Genomic DNA, 25,154 nt, shown 5'->3' with positions numbered 1-25,154 from the left:
AACCTCACGTGTGAACCTCACGCGTGAATCTCACACGTGAACCTCACGTGTGAGATTCACGTGTGAACCTCACGTGTGAACCTTACGTGTGAACCTCACGTGTGAACCTCACGTGTTAACCTCATGCGTGAACCTCACGTGTGAATCTCACGTGTGAACCTTACGTGTGAACCTCACGCGTGAACCTCACGCGTGAACCTCACGCGTGAACCTCACGTGTTAACCTCACCCGTGACAAGTACCCATCGGGTATCATTGCAGCGCTGTGTCGCCATCATTGGGGCTCGTGCAGTGCCAACAACGCAGAGTTTCGATCGCGTCTCCCTGCGCCTGTTTGCTTGTGCAGCGCTCGCATGGACAGTGGAGCACATCTGGGTTCCATTCCACTCGGCGCCTTTTCCACAGCGGCCGTGCCAATGTTCCTCTACGCCGGAGCGTCCAAAGGGCTGGGTCCCCCCACTGATCAAGACTATGTGCCCCCCTTATAAATGTTAATATTGACTGGGTTCCAAACATGCATTGTAATGACTGCTCACACACACGCGCGTGCTGCTGGAATACCCTTTTGATTTTCCGTGCAAAATTGATCAATTAGTCCAATTAGACAAACGCAGATCGTTCTGTTGAGCGTTTAACATTCGTGTACAGTTTGTTTAACAAAGACAAAGATCCCCCGTATAGCCTTAACAGACTGTAAGGGCAAGTGCTGTTAGCGAGCACCTATGAAGGCCGGAACGGTACACGAGGGGGTGGGTGGCCAGCACCACGCCCGACCGCCTTTGTCTCCTCAGTGGCGATGTTTACACACCGCACCAGGTACTCATTTGAGGCTGAGTCGACCTAGGGGAGGCCCATGACCGGTTCAGATAATCGTCACTGGTGTTGGCCGTGAGCGGGAATCGAACCCAGGTTGCCGGGTTCATAGCGCAGCGCGCTAACCGCTACACTACCGCTCCCCAGCAGCACTCGGCACCGACACCTCCCCAACACGTGGGCCCCACGCGTCGCTCGTCCTTGAGACTTGTTTGGGTGGAATCAGAATGCTGAATGACGAAGATGATGGATAGATAATAACGAAGATCCAACAGCTGCACACCCCGTTGGTGCGCGCGAGCTGCGGTGCCTGGCTTACGCACGATCTCGTCGGATCTCAGAAGCTAAGCAGGTTTGAGACCGGATAGTGCTTGTATAGGTGACCGCCATGCATAGCACAGCCGTTATCGGCTACTGCAGAGGTGTGGAATGGGCCGCAGATATAAGTGGCGCAAAATATATTGTTTTGTACTTATATGATGCAACACACACTGATCAGCATGGTGAAGTTTCGTCAATAACCTCCACGGCCAACGCGGCAATGGTGAGGCCTTCATCCAGCAGTGGAATGACCATGGCTGCTGATGATGAAATGGAGAGGCACAAGAACGGACACACACACGAGCTGTCTGCTAAGTAATTGGTGGCTGGCAGGAGTGTAGATGACATCAGCTCGGGTGCAGCTATTCCTGGGGTCTGTTGGCCGGGAATGGGATAGGAGAGGGGGCGTGGGAGGGGGCCGAGGTATTGGCAACAGGACTCGGGCGGACCGCGGCTGGGGATTAGATTGGCGCAAGCGATCTGACACCGCGAAGGCCGTCGTCTTTAGGCGTCGGAACCCGGCCAAAAGTGGCTGCCCCCTTGCAAGGAACCCGAGCCAGCTCGGAGAAGAGAACGGATGTCAAGGGAAGCGTAATGAGGTAACGGGACACAATGCAGGCTGCTGCTGGGTGTTGTGCATACACAAACATGCCACAAGCATGCCACAAATATGCACACACATTCGTGCTGACGGTATGTGCAGGTACTATCACTTCGAGTTGTATTAATTAGCTCTACACTGTGTTGAGAACGTGATGTCATTCTTCCACGATGGCTAGATGAGGTGGGAGTACCCACATTGTACCCCGCCACACGGGACCTGCGTTATTTATGCATTGACAAAAGACAACTTTTTTCGCTATTCAGTATTTCCATGCTGGTGTGGGTTTGCTTCGGAATGCTGTTCCTCCGTTGAAGGAGCGCAGATTGCGGTGGTTTTACTTCATGGTTCACAGATTGGGTTGCATGTCCACAATTGCGCTCCTGTGGCTGGTGTCTTTAATTACCCATTCATGACGGGGATGTGCCACCTCGTCCTGTTGATGTTCTGATGCGGTTCATGTTTGCACCACCAGTGTCTTCGAGGAAGAATGCCAAAGCCAGGAGGTGCGATGATGTTTGGGTCTCGAATGTTGCGTTTATTCTGGACGGCCGCAATGTTCCGCTGTTTGCCCGCGGCGTTCTTGAATAAGGATGTGTTTATAGAAATGCTGTGGCCTCTAAAAGTGGGGCTGCCGTTCTAAAAATGGGCGAGACATCGCATAGCCAGGGACATCGGATCGGAGCTGAAAGATGCTCCCACTCATCGCCGGTGTTCACTTCATATCCGTGTTTTCCTGCACAGCGAATGGGGCATTTTTCTAAACAATTCAAAATAGTGTCCCTAAAATTAAACGCAATCAGTAAATAAAATAATTAACACACAAGAGGATGTATTAAACCCCCAGCGCGACCTTGGTTCAAGGTGGTGGTGGTGGTGGTGGAGGCACAGTGGATGTTAAATGAATGTTAATCGCCGAACACAATGAGTGATGAGACGGGATCCGCTCGTGTCGTGCATTCTCCTCCTGGATTCCCACCCCCTGCGGGCATGAGAGGATGGATGGCTGCCAATGGCGTGAAATATTCCACCAACATTTTCGACTTGCCTGTAAATTTAGAACGCGCATAAAACAGGTGTTATCAGCTGCTGCGTGGCTTCGTCGTCAAAGATACAATCCACGGTTGTACTGCACTCCTATGCTTCCACGTCTATGATCCCCCTCCACCGCCTTCACCAAACCCTACTGGCCAACGTGGTGAAGTATGGTCAAATAGCCCCCATGAGAGGAGGAGCCGGTGGGTAAGAGGATTGTACCGGTGCATTTACACAAACACAACAAAGACCACCCCGTGTAGCCTTCACTGACTGTTGGGGCAAGTGCTGTTAGCGAGCACCTATGAAGGCCGGCACGGCACATCGCAGTGTGCACATTCCTCGCCCTCCTCCTGGAGGGCCCACGCAGCAAAAGGTCTCTCGCTTCGAGCTCATACCCTGAAGCTTCTGGGCCACAACCCCTGAGCCTTATCCACCGCACAAACCATGTGAAGATTCGACGATGATGCACAAATGGAAAATAAATAAATAAACTCTACGGTCAATGTGTGTGGCGACTGCGGTCACCACCCAGCACAGAGCCACGGAACGCACAACGACTCAGTGTCCGACTCTAAAATACGTAGCAGGAGGAGGCGTCACGACGGCGATTCACCACTCCGCTACTCCCGATGCAATCGTTTGGCTCAACCAGCTCAATGCAAAATGACAGCCCTTCCTCTGCATCAACATAAGCCATACGAAGAAGACGGAGATCTATAGATTACCGTTGCGACCAATAGACCAACATGGAGACCCATAGATCCACACAGAAATATTTATTCAAATACAGAACCACAATCGCAAAGAGACTCATACACTCACAAAGATCTATTCAAAGGTGGCACCACCGGAGCGATGCACCACTCCGCTACTCCCGATGCAGTCGTCTGGCTCCACCAGCTCAATGTAAAATGATAGCTGCTGCTCGACATCAGCTATGAAAGAAGAAGCGGCGTTCTCAAGCAATGCTCTTCGGCGTTTAGCCTCCTCCGTCGGTGGAAACTGCGTCTCTATATTTACACTCACATTTCCTGCAGGCTCAATGGACACAGTAAGGCGACGTGAGTGCGGCTCGTGTTCCACGCGGCCACTCGGAGGGCCCGACGCCTTCACCACCCCGCGATGACCTGCGTGGTGAAGTATGGTCAAACGAGGACTTCATCCAGCGGTGGATTGACAGAAAGCTCTAAGACTTCATCATTATCATTCGAGATGGGATAATTGGACAATGCAGTCGATTGATTTGACTAATTATAATCGACTGCTTCAAATCGCCCATCACGTCCCGTCCAGCGGCACACCGAGGAAGAAAGGCGAGAATGTTTGTTCCCCACCTACGATGAGTCGAGAATTAATCTAACCGATAATCGGTAGAGTAACCATTCATTAACTCGCCTTTTGCCCGTCCGTGGACGGGTGTATTGCAGCAGACCGCGACGTGATATTCAGTGCATCAATTCGTGTGCAGTTTGTAAGGGCGCGGTAACACAGACCTATTTAATTTCAAGGTTATAATCCCTTGTTCATCATGACGTCCTTTTTACTTCGATGTCTCAACAGCGTTACGGAGATCACGTGACGTGAGGGTTCTGTAAGTTGACGCCGAGGAGGGGGTAGGAGGCGCCTCGGCCCCCCATGTGGAGTGACGTCAGCCGCTAATTATTATGAATGGGGGGGGGTCCCTTTGTAGGACGTCACATTATCATGATTATTAATGAGAGGGGGCTGTTCGATGTGGAGTGACGTCACGAGCGTTAAGGACAGACATTCCTGGGTGATTATAGTAGGTATGATCGGATATCCCCATATTTAGACTTTATTTTTCCCCAACGAGAAATTTGAACCCATAATCGGTAGGTAATATTCGATTGCTTATATCCTCGGATATCCCGGCTCTATTTTGTATGCACAGGTCATGGAAACAGCGACTAAGTAGTCTCTCTCTACCCCCTATAGCTGGGTCAGACCACTACTCAGTTGGGATCTCGCTATCTTTAGTCTCGCTAATTCGCGACCATGTGCCATCCTACCCATGCCACACACACTCAAGACAAAGATCCCCCATATAGCCTTAACAGAGTGTAGGGGCAAGTGCTGTTAGCGAGCACCTATGAAGGCCGGAACGGTACACGAGGGGGTGGGTGGCCAGCACCACGCCCGACCGCCTTTGTCTCCCTAGTGGCAATGTTTACACACTGCACCAGGTACTCATTTGAGGCTAAGTCAACCTAGGGGAGGCCCGAGACCGGTTAAGATAATCGTCACTGGTGTTGGCCGTGAGCGGGAATCGAACCCGTGTCGCCGGGTTCATAGCGCAGCGCGCTAACCGCTACACTACCGCTCCCCACACACACACACTACTAATCATGCACACACACTACCCTCCATGCACACACACACACTACCAATCATGCACACACACTACCCCCCATACACACACACTACCCCCCATGCACACACACACACACACTACCCCCCGTGCACACACACTACTAATCATGCACACACACTACCCCCCATGCACACACACACACTACCCCCCATGCACACACACACTACCCCCCATGCACACACACACTACCCCCCATGCACACACACACTACCCCCCATGCACACACACACTACCCCCCATGCACACACACCATCCCCATGTGCGCACTCACGCTGTTCCACCGCGCGCCTGGTGACGTTACGGCTCCAGCACCACCGCACGTTGCCTCCTCCTCCTCCCCGTCCCGCGGGAGGACGTTGTTATAAACGCACGGCCTCGTGGCGACTTTCCGTCAACTTCACGTCGAGCATCGGTGCTCTCAGACCGCCGCAGAGCTTTTCCGCTCGACCTTCTCTCGTCCCGTGCGAGATTTAAAAAAAAGACGGCGCTCTTATTTTAAAGGCTATTTTGGTAGTCAGGTTCACGGGCTCAGGTCACGGGCAGCCATCATCTGGATGACACATCGCGACGAGGCGCGGTAGCCGCATCTCCTGGGACTTCTGCTGGACTCGGCACACGCGGCGAGATCTCGAAGCCCAAGACGAGATCCAGCCGGAGATCCGCAGGACCTCTTGCCGAAGACCTCAAGAAGCATGCGCGAGACGTCCAAACCGCGGCGTGGATCGGCAATTTGCGTGAGGAGCACGTGACCGAGATGATGTTATCGTCAGGGAGGAGTCCGGCTGGAAGCGACGCGGAGGAGATGGCTCATCGTTGTGGGGCGGTGTGCCCGAGGGCTTTTGACGTGAAGGACCGATGCGGAGCCAGGCCGCTGCTGGGGTTGAGGGAGCGCAGTCGGAGCCCCTTGAATGTCACGGCGGAGAGCCACCACGCCACAGGAAGGCCAGACTGGACGCAGGGCCATGCGCCTTCCTCGAAGTGCGGAGTTCACAAGCCCGGCGGGAGCGTCCAGGACATCTGCCACCACCACCTGTGCTTGCGCAAGAGGTTTGAGGAGCTTAAGCAGCGCTACGAGCAAGAGAAGCTGCTGTGGGTGAAGGAGAAGGAGGTCCTCTTGCGGGAGGTGGCCGAGATACACGTGAGCACATGGAGCGACGTGGGTGCGCACGACGCCGCGTCTTGCGATGTCCGAGTTGGGTTCTGGTGCGTGGCGCGTCTCGCCCTCGCTGTCGTGGTCACGCTTGAAGGAGCCGTTGGTGGTGATGGGCCCCGCCTCTCCGGCCACAAACTCTCAACCCCCGCGCTCTCAGTACTCTCACCTCCTTCTCGAATTCGGATTTAATGTTTTATTTGTGGCACGGAAATTATCAACACCGTTAAAATGGAAAGCTCTCCGTCTCTCACAAACAACGATTCAAATTTGGCTAATACGAAAATTTCGCCACAAACTTCTCAATCGGGATTCCACTGCACGTACGGAAACAATCATAGCCCCCTACTGGCAGACGAATGCCCCAGGTCTGTCTTGCAAATTAGACTATCGCGGTCACTTGAAGGAGATTGCCATGAAAAATAAATTGGCTTTCAGAAAAATCAGGGATTCTGCCGCAGTGTAGCAGCCAGGACACTGAATTAGCAGTACATAGGTCGCCGGATCGATTCGATCTCCCTGCGCGACAGCTGGAACGATGGTGGCACGTTCCTTAAAGCCTCCCCAAATGCCTCTGTCCACCCAGCCGTGTGACTGGGCTCACCACAGCCAATGGATCTGCAGGTCGTGTGTGGTGGGGTAAAGTGTGGGTACTTCCACCCCTACCAAGACTTCGGGCCAACGCGGTGTTTTGCAGAAGCCGCGTGCTATTTCATGTTTTCCTGTTTACATCGCAACGTTACCACTTGGGTGATGCTTTAGCGTAAGCAGAGAGGGAGTGTTTTAATGTCCTCTCCGTAGATCACTTCTGACGAAGTTGACGTCAGAACCGCATAACCATGAATTTACATTAAAACAACTTTCCCACTCTGACCAAATCAGCCGCAATGCGCATATCTTCCTATCTCGGAAGCTAAGCAGAGTTGCGCATGGATAGTGCTTGGATGGGTGCGTCACCACCATGCATTATAGGTGATATGGGACTGTGGGGCTACGTGAAGAGCAGCAGAGGGCAGTGGCAGCAAAGTGCATTGTACTGTACTTCTATGCGTCCATGTCTACGCTCGCCATCTTTCAATCCGCACCGAAACGCATGGGCTTGGAAAGTTATTGATCCAGCGGTGGATTGACTGAGGGATGTACGTATTCTTTTATTTCGCTTGTTACTTGTCAATGAACTGGGTAGGCATGTTGTTGTTGCTGCTGCTGTTGTTGCCGCTGTGTGTGTGATCCCAATTGAGTAATTTGCGGTTGATTTTTCAGCACTGGGATATTTGTCTCCCACCAGTCACACCCTGCGTGTGTGTATTCACGTGTGTGTGTGTATTCACGTGTGTGTGTGTATTCACGTGTGTGTGTGTATTCACGTGTGTGTGTGTATTCACGTGTGTGTGTATTCACGTGTGTGTATTCACGTGTGTGTATTCGCGTGCGTGTGTGTGTGTGTGTATTCACGTGTGTATATTCGCGCGTGTGTGTATTCGCGTGCGTGTGTGTGTGTGTGTGTCTATTCACGTGTGTGTGTATTCACGTGCGTGTGTGTATTCACGTGCGTGTGTGTATTCACGTGGGTGTATTCATTCACGTGTGTGTGTATTCGCGTGCGTGCGTGTATTCACGTGCGTGTGTGTATTCACGTGTGTGTGTGTATTCACATACACGTGAGAGTCATCTTGTTGAGTGACTTCAATGCCTGAGTTGGTTATGATGCTGGCACCTGGTCTGGAGTGATTGGAAGGCATGGGCCAGATCAGCTCAATAACAACGGTAGGAGGCTGCTAGATTTTTGTGCTGCCCGTGGGCTCGTAATTACCAACACGCTGTTCCGGCATCGGCGCATCCACACACCATCATAGATGCAAACCGGGTCCAAAAAAAAACATCTGGTGGACTACATAGTGACAGTACAGCGGATGCGGGCCCATGTCCTTGACACCGGGACCTAACGTGGAGCTGATCTGCCCTCTGACCATCGACTTGTCATCTGTAAGATGCGCCTGCCATTCTTCCACTCCAGTGGTGGGTGTACACCCAGGACCCCATTCAAACCCTTAGTGGCATGGTCTCAGCTAGCTGATGAAAGTTGCAAGCGAGAATTTCATCATCGCTTGCGGCTGGGGTTGGCATCGTCCCCCACTCCTCCAGATGTCAAGGGTAAATGGGCAAGGTTTAGGACTGTGACTCAGGCAGCTGCAATTGCTGCGTTGGGTACGCGGATGGCTGAGAAAAAGCGACAGGCTCACTCTCATCGTCTACAACATCCAACGTCAGAGAATGAGGAGGCTTACCGCAGCCTTCGCTCGGAGGTTCGGAGAGCCGTGAGGCACTGCAAGGATGGGTGGTGGTCGCGGGTTGCTGAGGAGATGGAGTATGCCTCAATGCCCCGCGATCACAAATCCCTATTTAAATCCATCAAAAAAGTAACCTGCAGCGCAACACCTATTACCATAATTAGGGGGAAAAAACGGTTATCCAATCTCCGACCCCCAGGAACAGGTTTGCAGATTTGCTGAGCATTTCTGTGAAGTCCTGGGGGAGGGGAAATCCCTCGACATGGAAAACATCGTAGGACAAAGTGGGGATGACCATGCTGAGGCTGCGGTGCCTCAAATATTGGAGGAAAAAGTTACCCCCTGTGAGTGGCTGGCTGAGATGCCATCTATTGAGGAAGTACTAAAGGCGATCCAGAGTCTGAGACCAGGAAAGGCACCGGGCAGAGATCATCTCCCAAGCGAAATGCTGAGGGAGGGTGGCGTTTGTGCACAGACTGCCCTACATGGCATCATAACAACAGTCTGGAACACTGGACGGGTTCCGCAGGATTGGAAGGAGGCCCTTGTGGTCTCCCTCTTTAAGAAGGGGGACCGCAGAGACTGTAACAACTACAGGGGCATCTCACTCCTTAGTGTGCCGGGAAAGGTCCTGGCAAGGATTATTCAACATCACCTTGCCAGGCACGCTGAGGAGAGGCTTGCAGAGCCCCAATGTGGTTTCAGGAAGGGGCGGTCCTGCACAGACGCCATATTGTATGTCCTTTTGCTACAGCAGAGGTGTAGGGAATTCCAATAAGACCTACATCTCTGCTTTATTGACCTGGTCAAGGCCTATGATACCATCAGTAGGCCTGGCTCTGGGTTGTTCTTTGTGCTTTCAGGGTCCCTGACCCTCTGCTCACGATCATTAAGGACCTTCATGATGGTGAGTGGGCCCGGGTAAAACTACGTGGCCGGGAGTCGGAGCCATTCCCTGTTCACATTGGGGTGCGACAGGGATGTCCTCTGGCTCCCACATTATTTAACATCTTTTTCGACCACGTAGTTCGTGAAGCCTTCAATAGCTGTACCGGGGGAATCTCCATATGGTACAGATATAATGGGAGGCTGATCGATGCCCGGGTGCGGTCAAGGGATGGCTCCCTATTGGTCAACCACATTATGTATGCCGATGATTTGGTAATTGCCGCTCACTCAGAGAAGTAGTTGGAGGCGCTGCTGCTGAAACTGGAGTGTGCCACTAAGAGGTGGGGCCTTACCATCAGCCCCACCAAAACTAAGCACCTGCCTGAGTATTTTGTACCATCAGGCACTCCACCCTTACAACTCCCAATTGGTGATGGGGCAGTTGTGGAGAGAGTGGAGAGTTTCCCATAGTTGGGCAGTGTGCTCATAACCGGCTCCGGCTTGACAGCTGAGGCCTCACTCAGAATCAGTCGAGCGGCATTATCTTTTCATCGGTTGCGTAATGCTGTGTGGAAGCTACCCGGTCTGTCGCTCCACACGATGCTTCAAGTCTTCTTGGCCACGGTCATTCCCTCCCTTCTCTACGCTTGCGAAACGTGGACCCCCCTAATGGAGCATCTTTGTCGATTGGAAACATTTAGGCTGGCCTTCCTACGATCCATTCTGGGTTTAACCAGGCTGAATTGTGTGAGAAGCTCACAAATCCTTGAAAGATCTGGGCAGGGTGCCATTGGTGAGCTCCTCCGGCAGGCAAGGCTGCGTTGGCTGGATCATGTAGCCCGCATGCCCAGTCACCGCATGCCTAAACAGCTTTTGTTCGGCCGGATAGAAGGGGCTAAACGGGCGCGGCATGGGCTAGAGAAGAGATGGAGTGATGTGGTACAGGAGAATGTGGAGCTGAGTGGACTTGCCGATGACTGGTACCAGCAATGTCAAGATTGGCCTCTGTGGAGGAGGCTCGTGAAAGACGCCTCTGGGCAGTTGGAGGCAGTCGCCCTTCAACAACAACAGGGGGCGGAGGAGCCACACTCACAACAACGAGCAGAGCGCCGGGTGGCTAAAGCACAGCAAGTTGGCACAGTAGGGGGCACAGGTGGTGCCTCAGCCAGTCATCTCAGTCATTTTAGTCAGTCGACCGTGGCACTTGGGTCTGCCCCATGACCTCCTGCCAGGGGGCGTTCGACACTTCACGTGGCCGCAAGGAGCACATTAGCCTGGCACACACGTCGTGGTGACGTCACCGCCACTTCGTGGCGAATGGCGGTTGTTGTTGTGTGTATTCACGTGTCCGTGTTCTGATCACCCAGCGCACACACATTGCCACCACGGTCCTCTGTTGCCATTAATTGATGCACTTCGTCCTCCAGATTCAACAAAGGTGTTAAGTTTGTGAAAAACGAACACACGCCATCAAGGGAATGACGAACAATAGTCACATCACAATCCATTTAAAGATCCGTCTCAGGACACCGCTGCAACATTAACTTCAAGCTGAATAGGAACAATTACCTTCGTCATGTTTTCCCCGTCGCCATCTCACACTGCCTCACGATGTAAACCCCCTGCACGTTTCGTCGTCGATTTCATTGCTCCATCTCCGTGATGCACGTCCCCTATCGGGCACCCCCCTGCCGCTGGCTGCCGTGAATCTCAGCCAGCGCTCCATCGCCCCTCCTGTTGGTGTCCTGCCCACAGTCACAGTCACTGGGTCGAATCTTCACTCCTGCTCCACGTGTCTCCACGAGGAAGCGTCTCTCAATTGCTGTGACACCTTCGTGTTGAGTGTCAGTGTGTTTATGTTCCATGCAGGCAATTTGCACACGTGGCCACACGTGTGGTTGCTTTTCAACATTCCAATTTGCTGAAAAACGAAGTCAATGGGCACACAGTATTTGGCCACGTGATGCCTTCATATGATTGGCTCTGTCGTGCAGCTGAACATTGGCGTGATACCAACACGACGCAACCGAAACGTAACTATGACTCACAACATTGGTCATGAAAGCCTACGTATACAATTAACATCCACGCCTCCATTCTTTAACAGTCAACATGAGATCATATAAGACAGGGAGGATCGCGACAGGAGATTGTTAGCGATATGCCCGGCCATCAACAAGCCGCTGGCGCCCGGCGACACGGCCGGGGCAGTTGAGCGGCGCAGCTGGGGGGCCTCGTCGCCCCGTGTCGCCGTCGTTTCACCGACCTGGCCGGGTGCCTGTGGCGGCGGCGGCGCAGGCTGTGGAGAACCGGCGACTGCTGCTGGAGCTGAGGCAGCAACTGGAGGAGCTGCGGCTGGACCTCAGGGGTGCGGAGCAGCGCAGGGGAGAGCTGAGCGGACGCTACCACTCCGACAAGACCGCCTGGGATGCGGAGCGTGCCGAGCTGAGGGGCCGCCTCACGCAGGCGAGTGACCGCCACCGTGAGCCACGAGGGACGCGAGACAAAGATCCCCCGTGTAGCCTTAACAGACTGTTGGGGCAAGTGCCGTTAGCGAGCATCTACAAAGGCCGACACGGCACAAGAGGGGATGGCTGGCCAGCAACACGCCCTCGTGGTGATGTTTACAAACCCTACCAAGTCCTGTACTCATTTGAACCTGAGTCGACCTAGGGGAGGCCCAGGATCGGTGCAGATAACCGGTGCAGATAATTTTCACTGGTGTTGGCCGTGAGCGGGAATCGAACTAGAGTTGCCAGGTTCGTAGAGCAAATTTTATTTATCCAGGGGCAGGGAGTCGGCAGCGCGGATGGCTGGGGGAAGCGAATTCCACACCGTGTGGGCAGCAGTGGTGAATGAGCGACCTTCCACTGAGCAAAGGTTGACCAGTGACTTTGACAGAAAGCCTTGGTGTCTAGAGTGGAGAGTTTGTGTGGATGGAGAAAAGTAAGATGAGAGGTAGGCAGGAGCCAGTCCATGCAGCATCTTGAATCTTGAAATAGATTCTGGACTGGGAGTGAGCGGAGGGATTGGGCTGATGTGGCCTCATTCGGGGGTGCGGGCGATGAGCGTGGCAGTCACGATGTCCTCCCCTTCCTCTCCCCCGCTCCACCTCCATCCTCCGCCTCCTCCGAACGGGCGCGCAGCTGGAGGCGCGCACCGACTCCCCGCTGGCAGACGGGCCCTGCGGCGCCAAGGAGAGCGACGGCCCCGAGCGGCCGCCCTCCCAGCTCGAGCGCGACGAGCAGCGGCGCCTGTTGGCCGACACGCACGGCGCCGCCCTCGACCTGCGGCGCCAGCTGCAGGGCAGCGAGAGGCGCTGGGAGCGCGAGCGGCACGACCTGGTGGAGCGTCTGGAGCGTGAGCGGCGCGACTGGCAGCTGCAGCTGCGCCGCATGCAGCGCCGCGTCGAGCAGGCACGACGACCCGCGCCCACTGGGGTCCACAGGGTTTGGCATTTCTTGAGTCGTCGTTGTTGTTATCGATCAGTAACTCCCCACCGCCTGGTAAAGGCATCCCCCATTCTCTCCCATTGCTTCCTTTCCTTAGCCTCTCCTGTCCAATCGTGACCTCCGACCTCTGTGATGCCATCTCGCCGCTTTATTATTGTTCAATATTTTACACTTTGTTTGTCCAGGAAGCGCTACTTGGCAGGAGGCTTCTTCCAGATTTCTGCAGTAGGGAGCGATGTTGCTATGTCCAATCCCATTTTAATATTTTGCAGGTCAGCAATGGGACGTTTGGCCAATGGCAGTTACCCAGCACATTAAAAAAAAATTTAACATGGCCAGCTCTAGATTTAAAGCTTTCGTGACTGCAAGGATCCATACTCTTTGGTTCTATTCGGTAAAGCCACGTAAAAAAACAAACACAAAAAAAATTCACGACGTTTCGGCCACAACACAAGTGGCCTTCATCAGGTGAAGGGAGCAGACTGTCTAGAGGACAGCGCTGGAGTGAACACAGCCAAGCTCAGACTGCGACCTTTAAGCTGTGTGAGAGGAAGCAGAGCGCCTTGACAAAGGAATTAGCATAATAATTAGCATTTAATTGGCGGACTTAGCATGATGAACGATGTATAGGGGGGGAGCAAGTGCAGACCGGCGAGGGGGGGAGGGGGGGGAGTTTACATATTGATGGTGTGAAAAGGGAATTTGAGCAGCTGCGAAAGTTTGGGATACCACTACTTGAAAAAATATACTGTACCATTGAAAATTAGTTTAATGTTTGGTTTGATTCAGAACATCTTTCCAATGGTTGCTTAATTTGAAACCATCCTCTCGGTTGAAATTGTGTCTGTGTTTGTAAATCTGAATTGCCTCGTGAACAAATCTCTGATAAAAACCCGTGGGTTTGCAAAGGACCTTGGTATCGGAGATCATTATATCGTGATCACCCACAGTGTTGTAACAGTGATCAGCTACTAAAAAGATCTCCAAAATTCTAAACAAACACAAGATCCTGGTCCGGTTCAATACAGTACAAAAAATCCGTGACCTGATCCCTTCCGTGAAGGATGTCATTCCTGACTTACAGTACCCCGGAGTTTACAAATTGATCTACACCTGTGGTGACTGCTATATCGGGGAGACGAAACGACATGTCTCTGACCGAATTCGCGAGCACAAATCAGATTTGAAACACGGCAGAACGAATTCTTCTGCCGTAGCTGATCACTGTTACAACACTGTGGGTGATCACGATATAATTATCTCCGATACCAAGGTCATTTGCAAACCCACGGGTTTTTATCATAGATTTGTTCACGAGGCAATTCAGATTTACAAACACAGAGACAATTTCAACCGACAGGATGGTTTCAAATTAAGCAACCATTGGAAAGATGTTCTGAATCAAACCAAACATTAAACTAATTTTCAATGGTACAGTATATTTTTTCAAGTAGTGGTATCCCAAACTTTCGCAGCTGCTCTAATTCCCTTTTCACACCATCAATATGTAAACTCCCCCCCCCCTCCCCCCCTCGCTGGTCTGCACTTGCTTCCCCCCTGTACATCGTTCATCATGCTAAGTCCGCCAATTAAATGCTAATTATTATGCTAATTCCTTTGTCAAGGCGCTCTGCTTCCTCTCACACAGCTTAAAGGTCGCGGTCTGAGCTTGGCTGTGTTCACTCCAGCGCTGTCCTCTAGGCAGTCTGCTCCCTTCACCTAATGAAGGCCACTTGTGTTGTGGCCGAAACGTCGCATATTTTTTTTTGTTCTTTTTTACGTGACTTTACCGAATAGAACCAAAGAGTATGGCCACCTCTGCCTGGCCATCAACAAGCTGCAAGGTCAAACCAGGCGTCGAGTAAAGCTCTCACTTGCTCGGGCTGCACCTTCCTCTGCAAGAGGACGGCCGCTGCATCCCCTGGACTTGGGTGGCGAACTTTTCTTTTCCCGCACCCTCCGTGCCTCCGCAGCTGCAGAGAGACATCCGTCTCCGAGACAGCGGCTTCGGCGACAGCTTCTTGCCAAGCCAGCCGGATCTCCAGGCCAAGGCCCCGCTGGAGGACGTCCCAGAAGTGAAGACGGGCGACGAGTCTCCGTCGGGCCGCCCCCCGCGAGGGTGCAGGGTCGCCGCGGGCGCCTCGGGCGCGGCGCCGGGGACGCCGGGCGCCAGGGAGCGAGAGGCCGAGGCGCTGCTCGACGCGCTGGTGTCGGACGTCCTCAGGGACCTGGAGGCGACGGCACCCGCGGGCGGAGACGACGCAACGAGGGGGGGCGACGAAGGAGAGGGGGCGAGGAGCCCGTGCTTGAATGAGGTGATGACGCGCGCCGGTAGCGGCCATGGCCGGCGCCTGTGTACGACGCCTCAGGGCTCATACGCTTGGTGGTGAACTCTCAACGGACGTTAAGATGATGTAATCACTTGGCTCATTACATTGTGGATTTACAAAAGGGCTGTACTTGTACACAACAGGAAAAGTCATCGCAGGTTACGTGTGTTCAAATACAAGTACACACGTACCAGGCTATAATTTTGGACGTGTAGGTTTTTAGAGTATTTCGTGGGGCAGACGTGATGGCCACTCTGCACGATTCCCTGTATTTCCGTCCTCAGACATTGTGAACTGAGCACGTAGGCCTGTGGACGTCGGGTGCGGCGGCTCGTGGGGCGCTCGAGCATGGGCATCACTTCCAACGCAATTCCGCCATTGGCCCATTTAGATCCTGGCGTCGTTTTCAAAGCTGAGAACTAACACGAGACGCGGGCGGTGTCGTGTCGGCCACGCAGGCGCTGTGCGAGATCACGAGGGTGAGCCAGGAGCTGTGCGGCTACCAGGACGAGGTGCGCAGGAAGGCCCGACCTCCACGGTGAGCGGCACTTCCCTCCCAGCTCACCACCCGGCTCACCCACTCGGGTCAGGCCACATTAACTCATGATCCACGCAGCATCACCGCTCAGAAACCACCGTCTTTGCGGTTATTAACTCAATTGGCCGTGGTCTTTACTCTCCTGGACGAAGACCCCTGGATGTGGGCTTTCCAATGCGTTTTCGGGTTGTCCCATGTACTGTTCAGCACGATGTCCGACGTTTGACCCCACGGGCCGGTAGTCTTGCTAAGCCACACACGGTACGACCCGTGAACACATTGGAGATCAAACTTCTCAACCTTGTTCAATTCGTGAAACGTGTTATACCCACATCGATTAACAACTTTGACCATGCTGTTTGTTGCTGACAGCATGAAAATTTGGATCTTTAGGCTGTCTGTTCAGAATTGTCTTTAAAGTAATAAGAATATACATAATTCCCATCACCCTCTTCTTCTTTCCCCAGACCCAAATCTGCGACCGCGACCTTGGAGCAGGGCGCACGCGAGGGCTCCCCCTCGGTTTCCCGGCAGCCGGCCAGGGCCCACTCCACCGCCTCGCTGCTCCACTCGCCCAGCGCCAGTAGCAAGCGGCGCCCCAGCGAGACCAACAAGCGGCGCAACAACTGGTGCAACTCGCTCGACCTCGACAGCATCGCCGAATCGCCCCCCACTCTGAGAACGGGGGAGCCGCGCCGCCTCTGGGGTGGAGCGCCCCCCGTGCCGCCCAGGACGACCTCATGGCCCCCGTCGCCCGGCGACAACTCCAGCTCCTCGTCGGATGACCTGGCGACGACGTCTGGCGGCGCCGAGCCAGACGGTCTGTCGGGAAAGTGTGGCCCGGTCCGAGCAAGCGCACCGGCCATTTCCCAGAATGCCGCGGTGCTGACGGTGAACGAGCTCGTCGGCCCGCGCGGTCGGTGGTCATGCGATCTGAGCAAGATCCGACAGGCCGAGCTGGAGACGAGCTTCGGCACGGAGGCCCGGGCGGCCTCGCGGCCGCCGACCATTTCGGCCGGCGCAGAAGGGCGGCGAGCGGTGAGCGCTACGCGGGTCGTGGCCCCACGCGGGGCCACTCCGATGGAGTTTGGCGGTGACGCGGCGTTCCGGAGGATGGTCGCGGAGCACAAGTCGGCCATCGTCAATGCGCGGCGCGCCGCGGCGAACCCGACACGTGGCGCATTCGCCGGCGCGGCCTCGCGTGAGGAGAGCGATGACGCCGCTGGTCACACCGCCAAAGAGCGTGGCGAGATCACGACGGCGGTGGCATGGAACGCGCGCAGAGGTGAGGGCGAGGGCACATCGTCAGGAGCGGCGTGGCACGGTGGCGTCGGCGGGAGTAGAAACACGTACGTGAAGATCGTAGACTTCTCCAAGTTCTACCGAAGCGGCGACGGGAAGAAGAGCGCCGTAGCGACGGCTTCTCCCAAGGGCAACCGGGGGCAGAGCTTACCGGAACTCTTCAGCGCCTCCTGCAAGCAGCGGCTCTTGAGCCTCCAGCAGAAGAGCAAGGCCAGGAGCGAGACGAATGCGGATTGGCACGCGCACCCCCGGAACAGCTTACGCCACGTGGCCGGGGACGTCGCGCCGTTCCAGCGCAGGACCCCGACGAGTGGAGGCACCGTGTCGTTGCCAGGGCAACTGGAGGGCGGCGTGCGACTCACGGGTCGCGTGACCTCGCCGGGCGATGGCGGAAGGGCCGGGCAGGCCACGGCACGGCCGCGGGCGACGGAGTCCCGTTCCAACTTCGGCGTCATTCGGAGGATCCTGGGCAGCGCGCCGGACAGCGCGGCCTGGGCGTGCGGGGCGGAGGGAGAACCGGGCAGCGAGCGGGAGCCGGCGACACCGATCGCGGTGGGGATACAGCCGGGCCCCGCAAACCGGGCGCCCGTCCCCGATAGCCACGGCGAGCAGCGGTGGCAGCGATGGCAGCTGGCGGCGCCCGGCACAGCTCAGCCCCTGGCAAGGACCCACCCACACCTCACTGTGATATGAATCACACAAGTCCTGTAGTACTACGAAAAAATGTCAAAAGAGATTTTCCTGCTGCTCAAATCAGCATTCGGGCATCGGTTCTCATTTTCCATTTAAAGCCCTGAGCCAATGGTGGAAATTCCACATTCTAATGGTGGGGGCGAGGCAATCCATAAGAGAACCACTGTTGACTTCCTCACTAAGTGGTACTCATGTGAGCTTCTGCCAGCCATCTTGTTGGGAGTCGTGATAGTCAGGTGGGTCAAAATAACCTCTTGCCATTTGCAATCCACCAACGGATAAATGACTGCCCACGCCACTTGACCATACTTTACCATGCTGGTCGGTGAGATTTAGTGAAGGTGAGGAGCATGGAGTACAACTGCTCTCTGCTGCCCAAAATGCATCATGGTGATCGCCCATCCAGGTGCTATCCAGGTGATCCAGTAGAAGAAATCTTAATACATTTCTCCTTATTCTTGGTTCTTTCGATAAAGTCACGTGTCCGATTCAACACATTACATAAAATCCGTGATCTGGTTCCGTCTGTAAAAGATGTGATTCCGGACATACAGTACCCTGGCGTTTACAAACTAAGTTGCCTCTGTGGTAGTAGTTACATTGGAGAAACCAAACGACATGTCTCGGACCACATTCGTGAACACAAAGCAGACCTGAAACACCTCGGCCGTGGCAGATCACTGTTATAATTCAGTAGGTTTACATGACATTGACTTCTCCAAGACAGAGGTTCTTTGCAAGCCATCTGGCTACCATGAGAGATTCGTTCATGAGGCTATCCACATGTACAAACACAGAGACAATTTCAACCGAGAAGATGGATTCTGGCTTAGCAATCATTGGAAGGATTTGATAAACCATTTCAGGTCTTAATTGATTGATCACGCTTAAGGTGGCTTTCAGACCGCATTCATTATTTTTCGTCTCCCCCCTCCTCTTTTCCAAACATAGATGGACTCGTCAATCTGAAAAAAACTGTCATCTCTCTCCATGGTGCTAACGTTAAAAATAACCACCACTTTTTTCAAATTTTCTTGTTGTGGTTTTCACACCTGATGATGATTGCTTGTGTTGCAGTCGAAACGTCGTGAGAATTTTATTGTTTTATATTTTTATTATTTTATTGTTTCCCTTCTACGTGACTTTACCGAAAGAACCAAGAAAATGAATCCCTGCAGTCACGAAAGCTTTAAATCAAAACATTTCTTCTTGCTTAAACCATGACACGACTAAATCTTGACTTAAAGCTTTCGTGACTGCAGGAATTCATATTCTTTGGGTCTTTCGGTAAAGTCACGTAGGTAGAGAAAATAATACAAATATCACGACGTTTCGAAGCAATCGTCATGAGTAGAAAAAGCTGCTGAGGCAGGCTGTTTTTAAAGGTTTGAAATGGGTGTGACCCAAGGGTCATAAACGAAGTGGCCAGGGCTAGTGATGTTAAAGTGAGAGATTAGCATGTCAATGTAAGATCGCAGAGCCGCCGCCACCGCGTGGACACGAGCAACGGCGGCTGTGTTAGTGTGAAACATTTAACCTGTTAATGTAAAATCAGAGATTAGCATGTCAATGTATCATGACATGACTGTTACTTCTGTTCGCATATCCCCAATGTAGTAAATTCCACATTCTCACGGCCGGGTTCACCAATAATTCCGTGCGTTCCCCCCAAATGAGGCGACACGACGACGCGATTATGACGATGCTGACGCCGTCTCTCCTTTCCCCGTGCCGGCTCCCCCCGCAGACATCCGTGGCGGTCACGCACCCGGCGCCGTCGCTCGAGCCGAACTTCCCCCGGCCGGCGCGCCCGTGCCATCAGCGGCCCCCGTCTCGCTGGGCTCAGCGCCCCGTGTCAGCGCCCGGCGATCCGCAGGCCCCGGCGGTCCCAGTGGCCCCGGCGCCACCGCACCGGCTCGACGACCCTCTGCTCGTCCTGGAGATCCTCCTGGAGGACAGCAGCCAGGTGTGGCGCTCGCACCGGTGACCTCGGCGCACAGAATTAGCGATGGAATCGTGAGTCGACGAAGCGTCTACGTCCACCGACGGTGAACGATTGGCCGCGCGGGCGGAATCGCTCGCTCGCGCTGCGAGGCGCCCAACGGCGCCGCGTCGGCGTCCTCGCGTTCGGCGCAAGATTTTCCCAACGCTGCCGTGGGCACTCCAAGCCGGCAGCGGTGCACAAACGACAAACAACTCAACATTTTCGTCAGTACAGGACGAATATCATGGGTGACTTTGCGGGCAATGGCCCTACGTCATGGCACATAGCAGACCACACACTTTTCCTGTGAAGGCCAACGGTGTTATTGACCAACGTGTTGTGATTGTTTGTGAACCACAAAGTTGCCACCATGTGTAGAACACCGATTCGCAGATGGATAATATTTTGTATGAACACTGATTTGTTACCGAAATCACTTGCACACAAATCTCTCGTATGTTTTAAGATAAAAAAAATAAAACGTCACTTTCTCCAAGGCTGAACAGCACTCGTCCTTTTTTTCTAAGTTTCACAAATCCATGCTGAGATGTTTAACAGCTTCATTTAAACGGCTCTTTAAAAAGTTCGGATTTAGTCTCGAAATTACCTGTGTAATTGGTGTTAATGGTAAATAGCAATTAGCGGTCTAGGCGCTGCAACGAGTGAACAATTAGCGTGGTTCTTTTCCCGCCCCCACCCCCAACCGACATCGCCGAGACGCGAGAACGAACGTGGCGGAAGAGTCACGCGCGAGTGGTCCGCGCCGTCGGCAGCAGCCCCAGTGCAAGGGGTGGCACGGCCCCCAAGGGGTGGCCGCGGTGGCCACCGGCACGGCTTTGCGGACCTCCTCGTCCCAGTCCCCGAGCGTCCGCCACCGCCCCTGGGCACAACGCCCGCGTCGCCTGCGCCGCTCGGCAAACCCCACCGCCGCCCAGCAGCAGCGGCAGCGCGCAGCCTCTCGAGACGGGAATGTGAAGCAGCCACGCCACCTCAACGCCTCTCCTCTCACGCAGCCGCCGCAGTGCGAGCACCAAACCCAGCCCACAGCCACCTCGGCCCATGCTGCTGTGCGTGGGCCGCGGTGGCTTTGTTGGCACGCGCCAACAAAGCCCACACAGCGCTCTCTTTGTTAATCACGGCCGCCCAGCACGGGGCCCAATGGCACCAAATGCCAAGGGGCTAGCAACAAACCGCACTGTTGAAGTTGTGATAGATAAGGGGCCGTCCATAAAGACGTCACGCGATTTTGGACGATTATTGACCATCCCCCCCCCCCCTCGTCACACGGCGTCACAATAAGTCGACCCCGCCTCAAATATGACGTCACAAAGCTCTGCCCCCCCCGCCAAACCATATTTCCATTTTGAAAATAAAACATGCTTCAAATCACTTTCATCTATTGTCATTGTAGCGCGTATTTAATGTGGCGCTGCACTCTGATGTTGTAGGAGAAAACACGTATTAAAAGGAGGCGTTGGAAATCTTAAATTTAGCATAAATTCACTTGGAAATATTCAACGTCTAACTAAAACTGCAGATGTTCAGAACATTATATTGAAATTATCTTATAATTATAAAATATTAAAAGTAATTATAACTATAAAAAAAATACTTGAAACTTTGTAACAATCATTAAAAAAATGTTCAAAATGTATGCTTCTCCATTCTCCCATGGAGAAGCAAAATGCTCCTTCATGGAATAAATGAAAGGTGATCTTAGTACATTTAAATAATAAAATAGTTAATAATGAAAATGAATCAAAATTTGTGTTGTTATAACAATTCTATATTTAGTTAAAGGTGCGCATTTTGATATGATGTCAAATTTCTCAACCCCCCCCTCGTCACCCATCGTCACAAATGTCTGACCCCCCCCCTCCCTAGGTGCGTGACGTCATTTATGGACGACCCCTAAGAGTTCACACGACGATTACATTCAGAAAAGTTGTGTAAAAATTTGGGAAAATAGACGATGAGACAGAATTCCAAAGTGGTTGGGTGCGAGGGAAGGAGCAGAAGGAGCGGTGCCACGTGCAGTGTGGCGAGTGCGTGAGTTGTTGTGGCCTGCAGGGTTGGATGGTTGGTGGTTGTACACATTGTGATGAATTAAACAACAGCACGATAGTTCTCAACATGAGAAGAGGGATCAGTGAAGTTCACCTGGACCAGCCATCGTGGCCTCCAGCGAGTGAGCGAGTGACCGGGTAAATCGGCGAGTGCTCGGCACTCGGATCGTACGGCAAGCACGCGGAGTGACGCGCGGACACCGTTTCCACATCGGCGCCGTTTCCACTCTCGCGCCGCGGCGCTTTTGTCGCGAGCTCCCAGCGACGCACAAAGCCGGGGTCACATTCTCACCCCCACCCCGCGGTGGAAACGATCCTCTCGGGGGAGGGGGGGGGGTGGTGGCCGTGGCCAAAGTAGAAGCGACAGAGTTAGCCCAGTGCTGCCGACCAAACAGAGGGCGACATCGCGGCCACTAAAATAGGGGCCCCCATCTGTTCCCTCCGGCGTCAAAACTAAACTGGGTGGTGGCGTGATGGCTCGCGTGCACTGGTTCCACACCACCTCCCGATCCAAATCTGCCACTCTTCCAAACACTTAAATGGGAGTGCTGTATACGGTTAGCGATTGTCGCCCCCTCCTACGTAACCTTGGCAGGACCCTCCTGGCAACAAGAGTCGTGAGCCTCGGTGGGGCTTTCCTGGGTCAACGAGCGCGATGAGAATCACGACATCATCAGACCTCCATTGCCAGTACCAAAATGTAATAATAGTGTTTTCCCCTTCTTTTTCTGGCAACAAAACTAAAACCTTTTTACAATGATTCATGTATGCATTAACCACAATACCTGCAGTCAAAATGCAAACAAAAAACATACTATCGTATATGCATTGTCCTTGAAACTGATGGTCCACACCAAGGGACGGCTTTCTTTTGAGCCTCGACCCAATTGGTGCTCGACCAGATGACGCCAAATGGCATACGCCATTTGGCGTCATCTGGTCGAGTTTCATCTGGTCGAGTTTCAAGGACAATGCATATATTATTATAGTATGTTTTTTGTTTGCATTTTGACTGCAGGTATTGTGGTTAATGCAGACATGAATCCTTGTAAAAAGGTTTCAGTTTTGTTGCCAAAAAAAAGGGGAAAACCCCTATTATGAGCATCACGACGTTTGTTAAATCCCCCCCCCACCTCCATTCACCCAGCAGCATCAGTATCCCACAGTCCATTGGCAGGTCGCATGCAGTGGGGTAAAGTGTGGGTATTCCCACCTCTTCCTGTAAGAACGCCTTCCATCAGCAGCCCCTTCCACCAGCAGCGGCATGAGCAAGCATGGCTGCACCTTTACCTATACACACATACTGAATTCCAAGAGAATTAACTTCAGTTGCTGAATAAGCTCCCAACATGTGATGTGAAACGTCAGACATCGTCTTGAGCAACACGCGCTTATGACCTGTAAACAACAACGGAGAGCTAAACAGCGGTGTCTTTATTTATGTATTAACCATTAAGAGTCCAACCTCAATTGGCTTCTCACCAGCGGTTCGAGAGGCACGCGCGGCGCCCCAGAGCAGGTGCTGAGCGCCTGACGACAGCCGGGAGCAGGGTACGCCTGCAGCGCAAGCAGCGAGCTCATCACGCAGAGGCAGTGGGCCCAGCCAGAGGCCGAGAGGGGCCGCAAGAACGCGAACCGCACAGATATCAGGGGCTGTCGAGGTGGATCTCCCGTGCGAGCGTCACATTGTACACTTGTTTTCTGAAGCAGCTTGTCGGGTGAAGATGTCGGCAGAACGCGGATCGCCGTGAAGCGTTTCGGTGCTGCCCTCCCGTAAAAGAGGGTGCGGCTGGGGGGTGACGGGGGGTGGCTGGAGGAGGGTGGAGGGGGCTCAACCCCCCCCCCCCCCGATGAAGACTCAGCTCCCCCCGCCTCCCCCTAAATTCCGAGTCAAGTAAACAACCTCAGTACAGCCTTTCCTCCTTCGCAAGCATGAGAGCCAGAGGAGATTGCACGATAGACGACAGCGCACCGTCCTGTTACTAATTCTGCTGAGCGTTGAGCATTCGTCCGAAGTTTAACATCGGCTGTGGCGTGCGCCCCCCTGACCCCCTGACCCCGGCCCACCGGCCACCGGAGGTCAGCCGCCGCAGGGGGCGAGCCGCAGCGTCGGCCGTGCCTCTCCCCGTGCGTGGCGAGGAATTCCTCCGGAGAGCCAAAACGATGGGACGAGGTTCACGCAGCGGCCGGCGGGAACTGTCATCAGGCAGCTCCAACAACTCAAAACTCAAAACCCGTCTGTGACAAACGTAACGCGCGCTCGTTACTGCAGCGGCGCTGTCCAAACACGGCCAACGCATTCGTTAAACGCTCCGTCGCCCCTCCGCCTCGTTAGGTAGAGAAGCACGAGAACAAAGCAGCGCGGCCATTCGCTCTCTCTCTCTGTCTCTCTCTCTCTGTCTGGCGCTGCATTCCCGGGACCTGGCCGACCTACCGGACACAAAATGGAGAGACTATTTCTCTCCCCTCATTGCGGCCGCCCCTCAGTGGAAACAAATGTACAAAGTCTCCCGTAGCCAAACGCTGCGGTGACCTCCAGTGGAGGTTGGCACACTGCACGTTGCCATCGGCCGTGTGGCTCAGCCGAATCTCGCCAGAGGTCACAGGCTTGGTGCATTTCCTGCGGTGCCAGGGAGGATCTGCCCCACCAGTACTTACACTGCCAGCGCCTCAAACCAATGTTCCGCCATTTGGGGGACATCTTCAGGAAACTGGGGGTGCCCTTCTCCAACAGCAGCTTCGTATATGGAGTGGTGGTGCCTTACCTGGCTAACAAGCGGCCATGACCTCGCCAACTTCGCCTGTGCTCAGGCGAAGATGGCGGTGTACAGAACGAGGAAAAAGATGCTGGAAGGTGACACTGACGGCTGCTCTGTGCTGCTTCCAGTGTTCAGGGGCCTGCTCAAGGCGCGACTCTGGCTGGAGCACGCGTACCACACACATGTCGGTGATGTGCAGCGCGTCTTCTTCGAACGTTGGGGAGCCGGACAAGCCCCTCTCTGTACCAGCGTGGACGGCACCCCACGTGTTCACCTTCTGAAGCGCTCGCTCGTCACCGTGGCGTGCGCGATGACCACCACCACCACGTGACTTTTCTTTCGTGTTGTGCGCGGCACATTTAGCGCCACAGCGCGTGGATTTATAGCGTTTATTTGTGTTGCTGGTGACTGTGTATTTCATATCGGAATCGCCTCCAGTGCTGTCAAAGTCTCTGTCTCTCTCTCTGTCTCACTCCGTCTCTCTCTGTCTCACTCTGTCTCTCTCTCTGTCTATCTCTCTGTCTATCTCTCTCTCG

At 53.8% G+C, this 25,154-nt stretch overlaps 2 protein-coding genes across 3 annotated transcripts; both read left to right on the top strand.

Annotated features, from left to right (window-relative positions):
• Positions 1-75: 75 nt before the first annotated feature.
• LOC142925663 (uncharacterized) lies at positions 76-12,977 on the top strand. 2 transcript variants are annotated; one of them, XR_012942614.1, is made up of 2 exons: positions 76-1,733; positions 11,793-12,977. XR_012942614.1 is itself a non-coding variant. In XM_076068906.1 (2 exons), exons 1-2 carry the CDS (start codon positions 5,920-5,922, stop codon positions 12,165-12,167), a joined length of 759 nt encoding a protein of 252 aa, XP_075925021.1. In that variant the 5' UTR covers positions 5,379-5,919; the 3' UTR covers positions 12,168-12,977. The 2 variants fall into 2 exon arrangements, 1 of the variants encoding a protein (XP_075925021.1); XM_076068906.1 differs by lacking the exon at positions 76-1,733 and adding an exon at positions 5,379-6,303.
• Positions 12,978-13,189: 212 nt separating this feature from the next.
• KIAA0408 (KIAA0408 ortholog) lies at positions 13,190-17,962 on the top strand. Its single transcript, XM_076068888.1, has 4 exons — positions 13,190-13,218; positions 14,814-15,261; positions 15,735-15,814; positions 16,282-17,962. The coding sequence occupies exons 1-4, from the start codon at positions 13,190-13,192 to the stop codon at positions 17,807-17,809; spliced, it is 2,085 nt and encodes a 694-aa protein (XP_075925003.1). The 3' UTR covers positions 17,810-17,962.
• The last annotated feature ends 7,192 nt before the right edge of the window (positions 17,963-25,154 follow it).

The sequence above is a fragment of the Petromyzon marinus genome, chromosome 23, assembly GCF_048934315.1.
Source record: "Petromyzon marinus isolate PM22_M1 ecotype Great Lakes invasive population chromosome 23, UKy_Petmar_22M1.pri1.0, whole genome shotgun sequence".
NCBI lineage: Eukaryota > Metazoa > Chordata > Hyperoartia > Petromyzontiformes > Petromyzontidae > Petromyzon > Petromyzon marinus.
The sequence above is the reverse complement of the archived record's forward strand: the minus strand, read 5'-3'. Positions and strand labels throughout refer to the sequence as shown.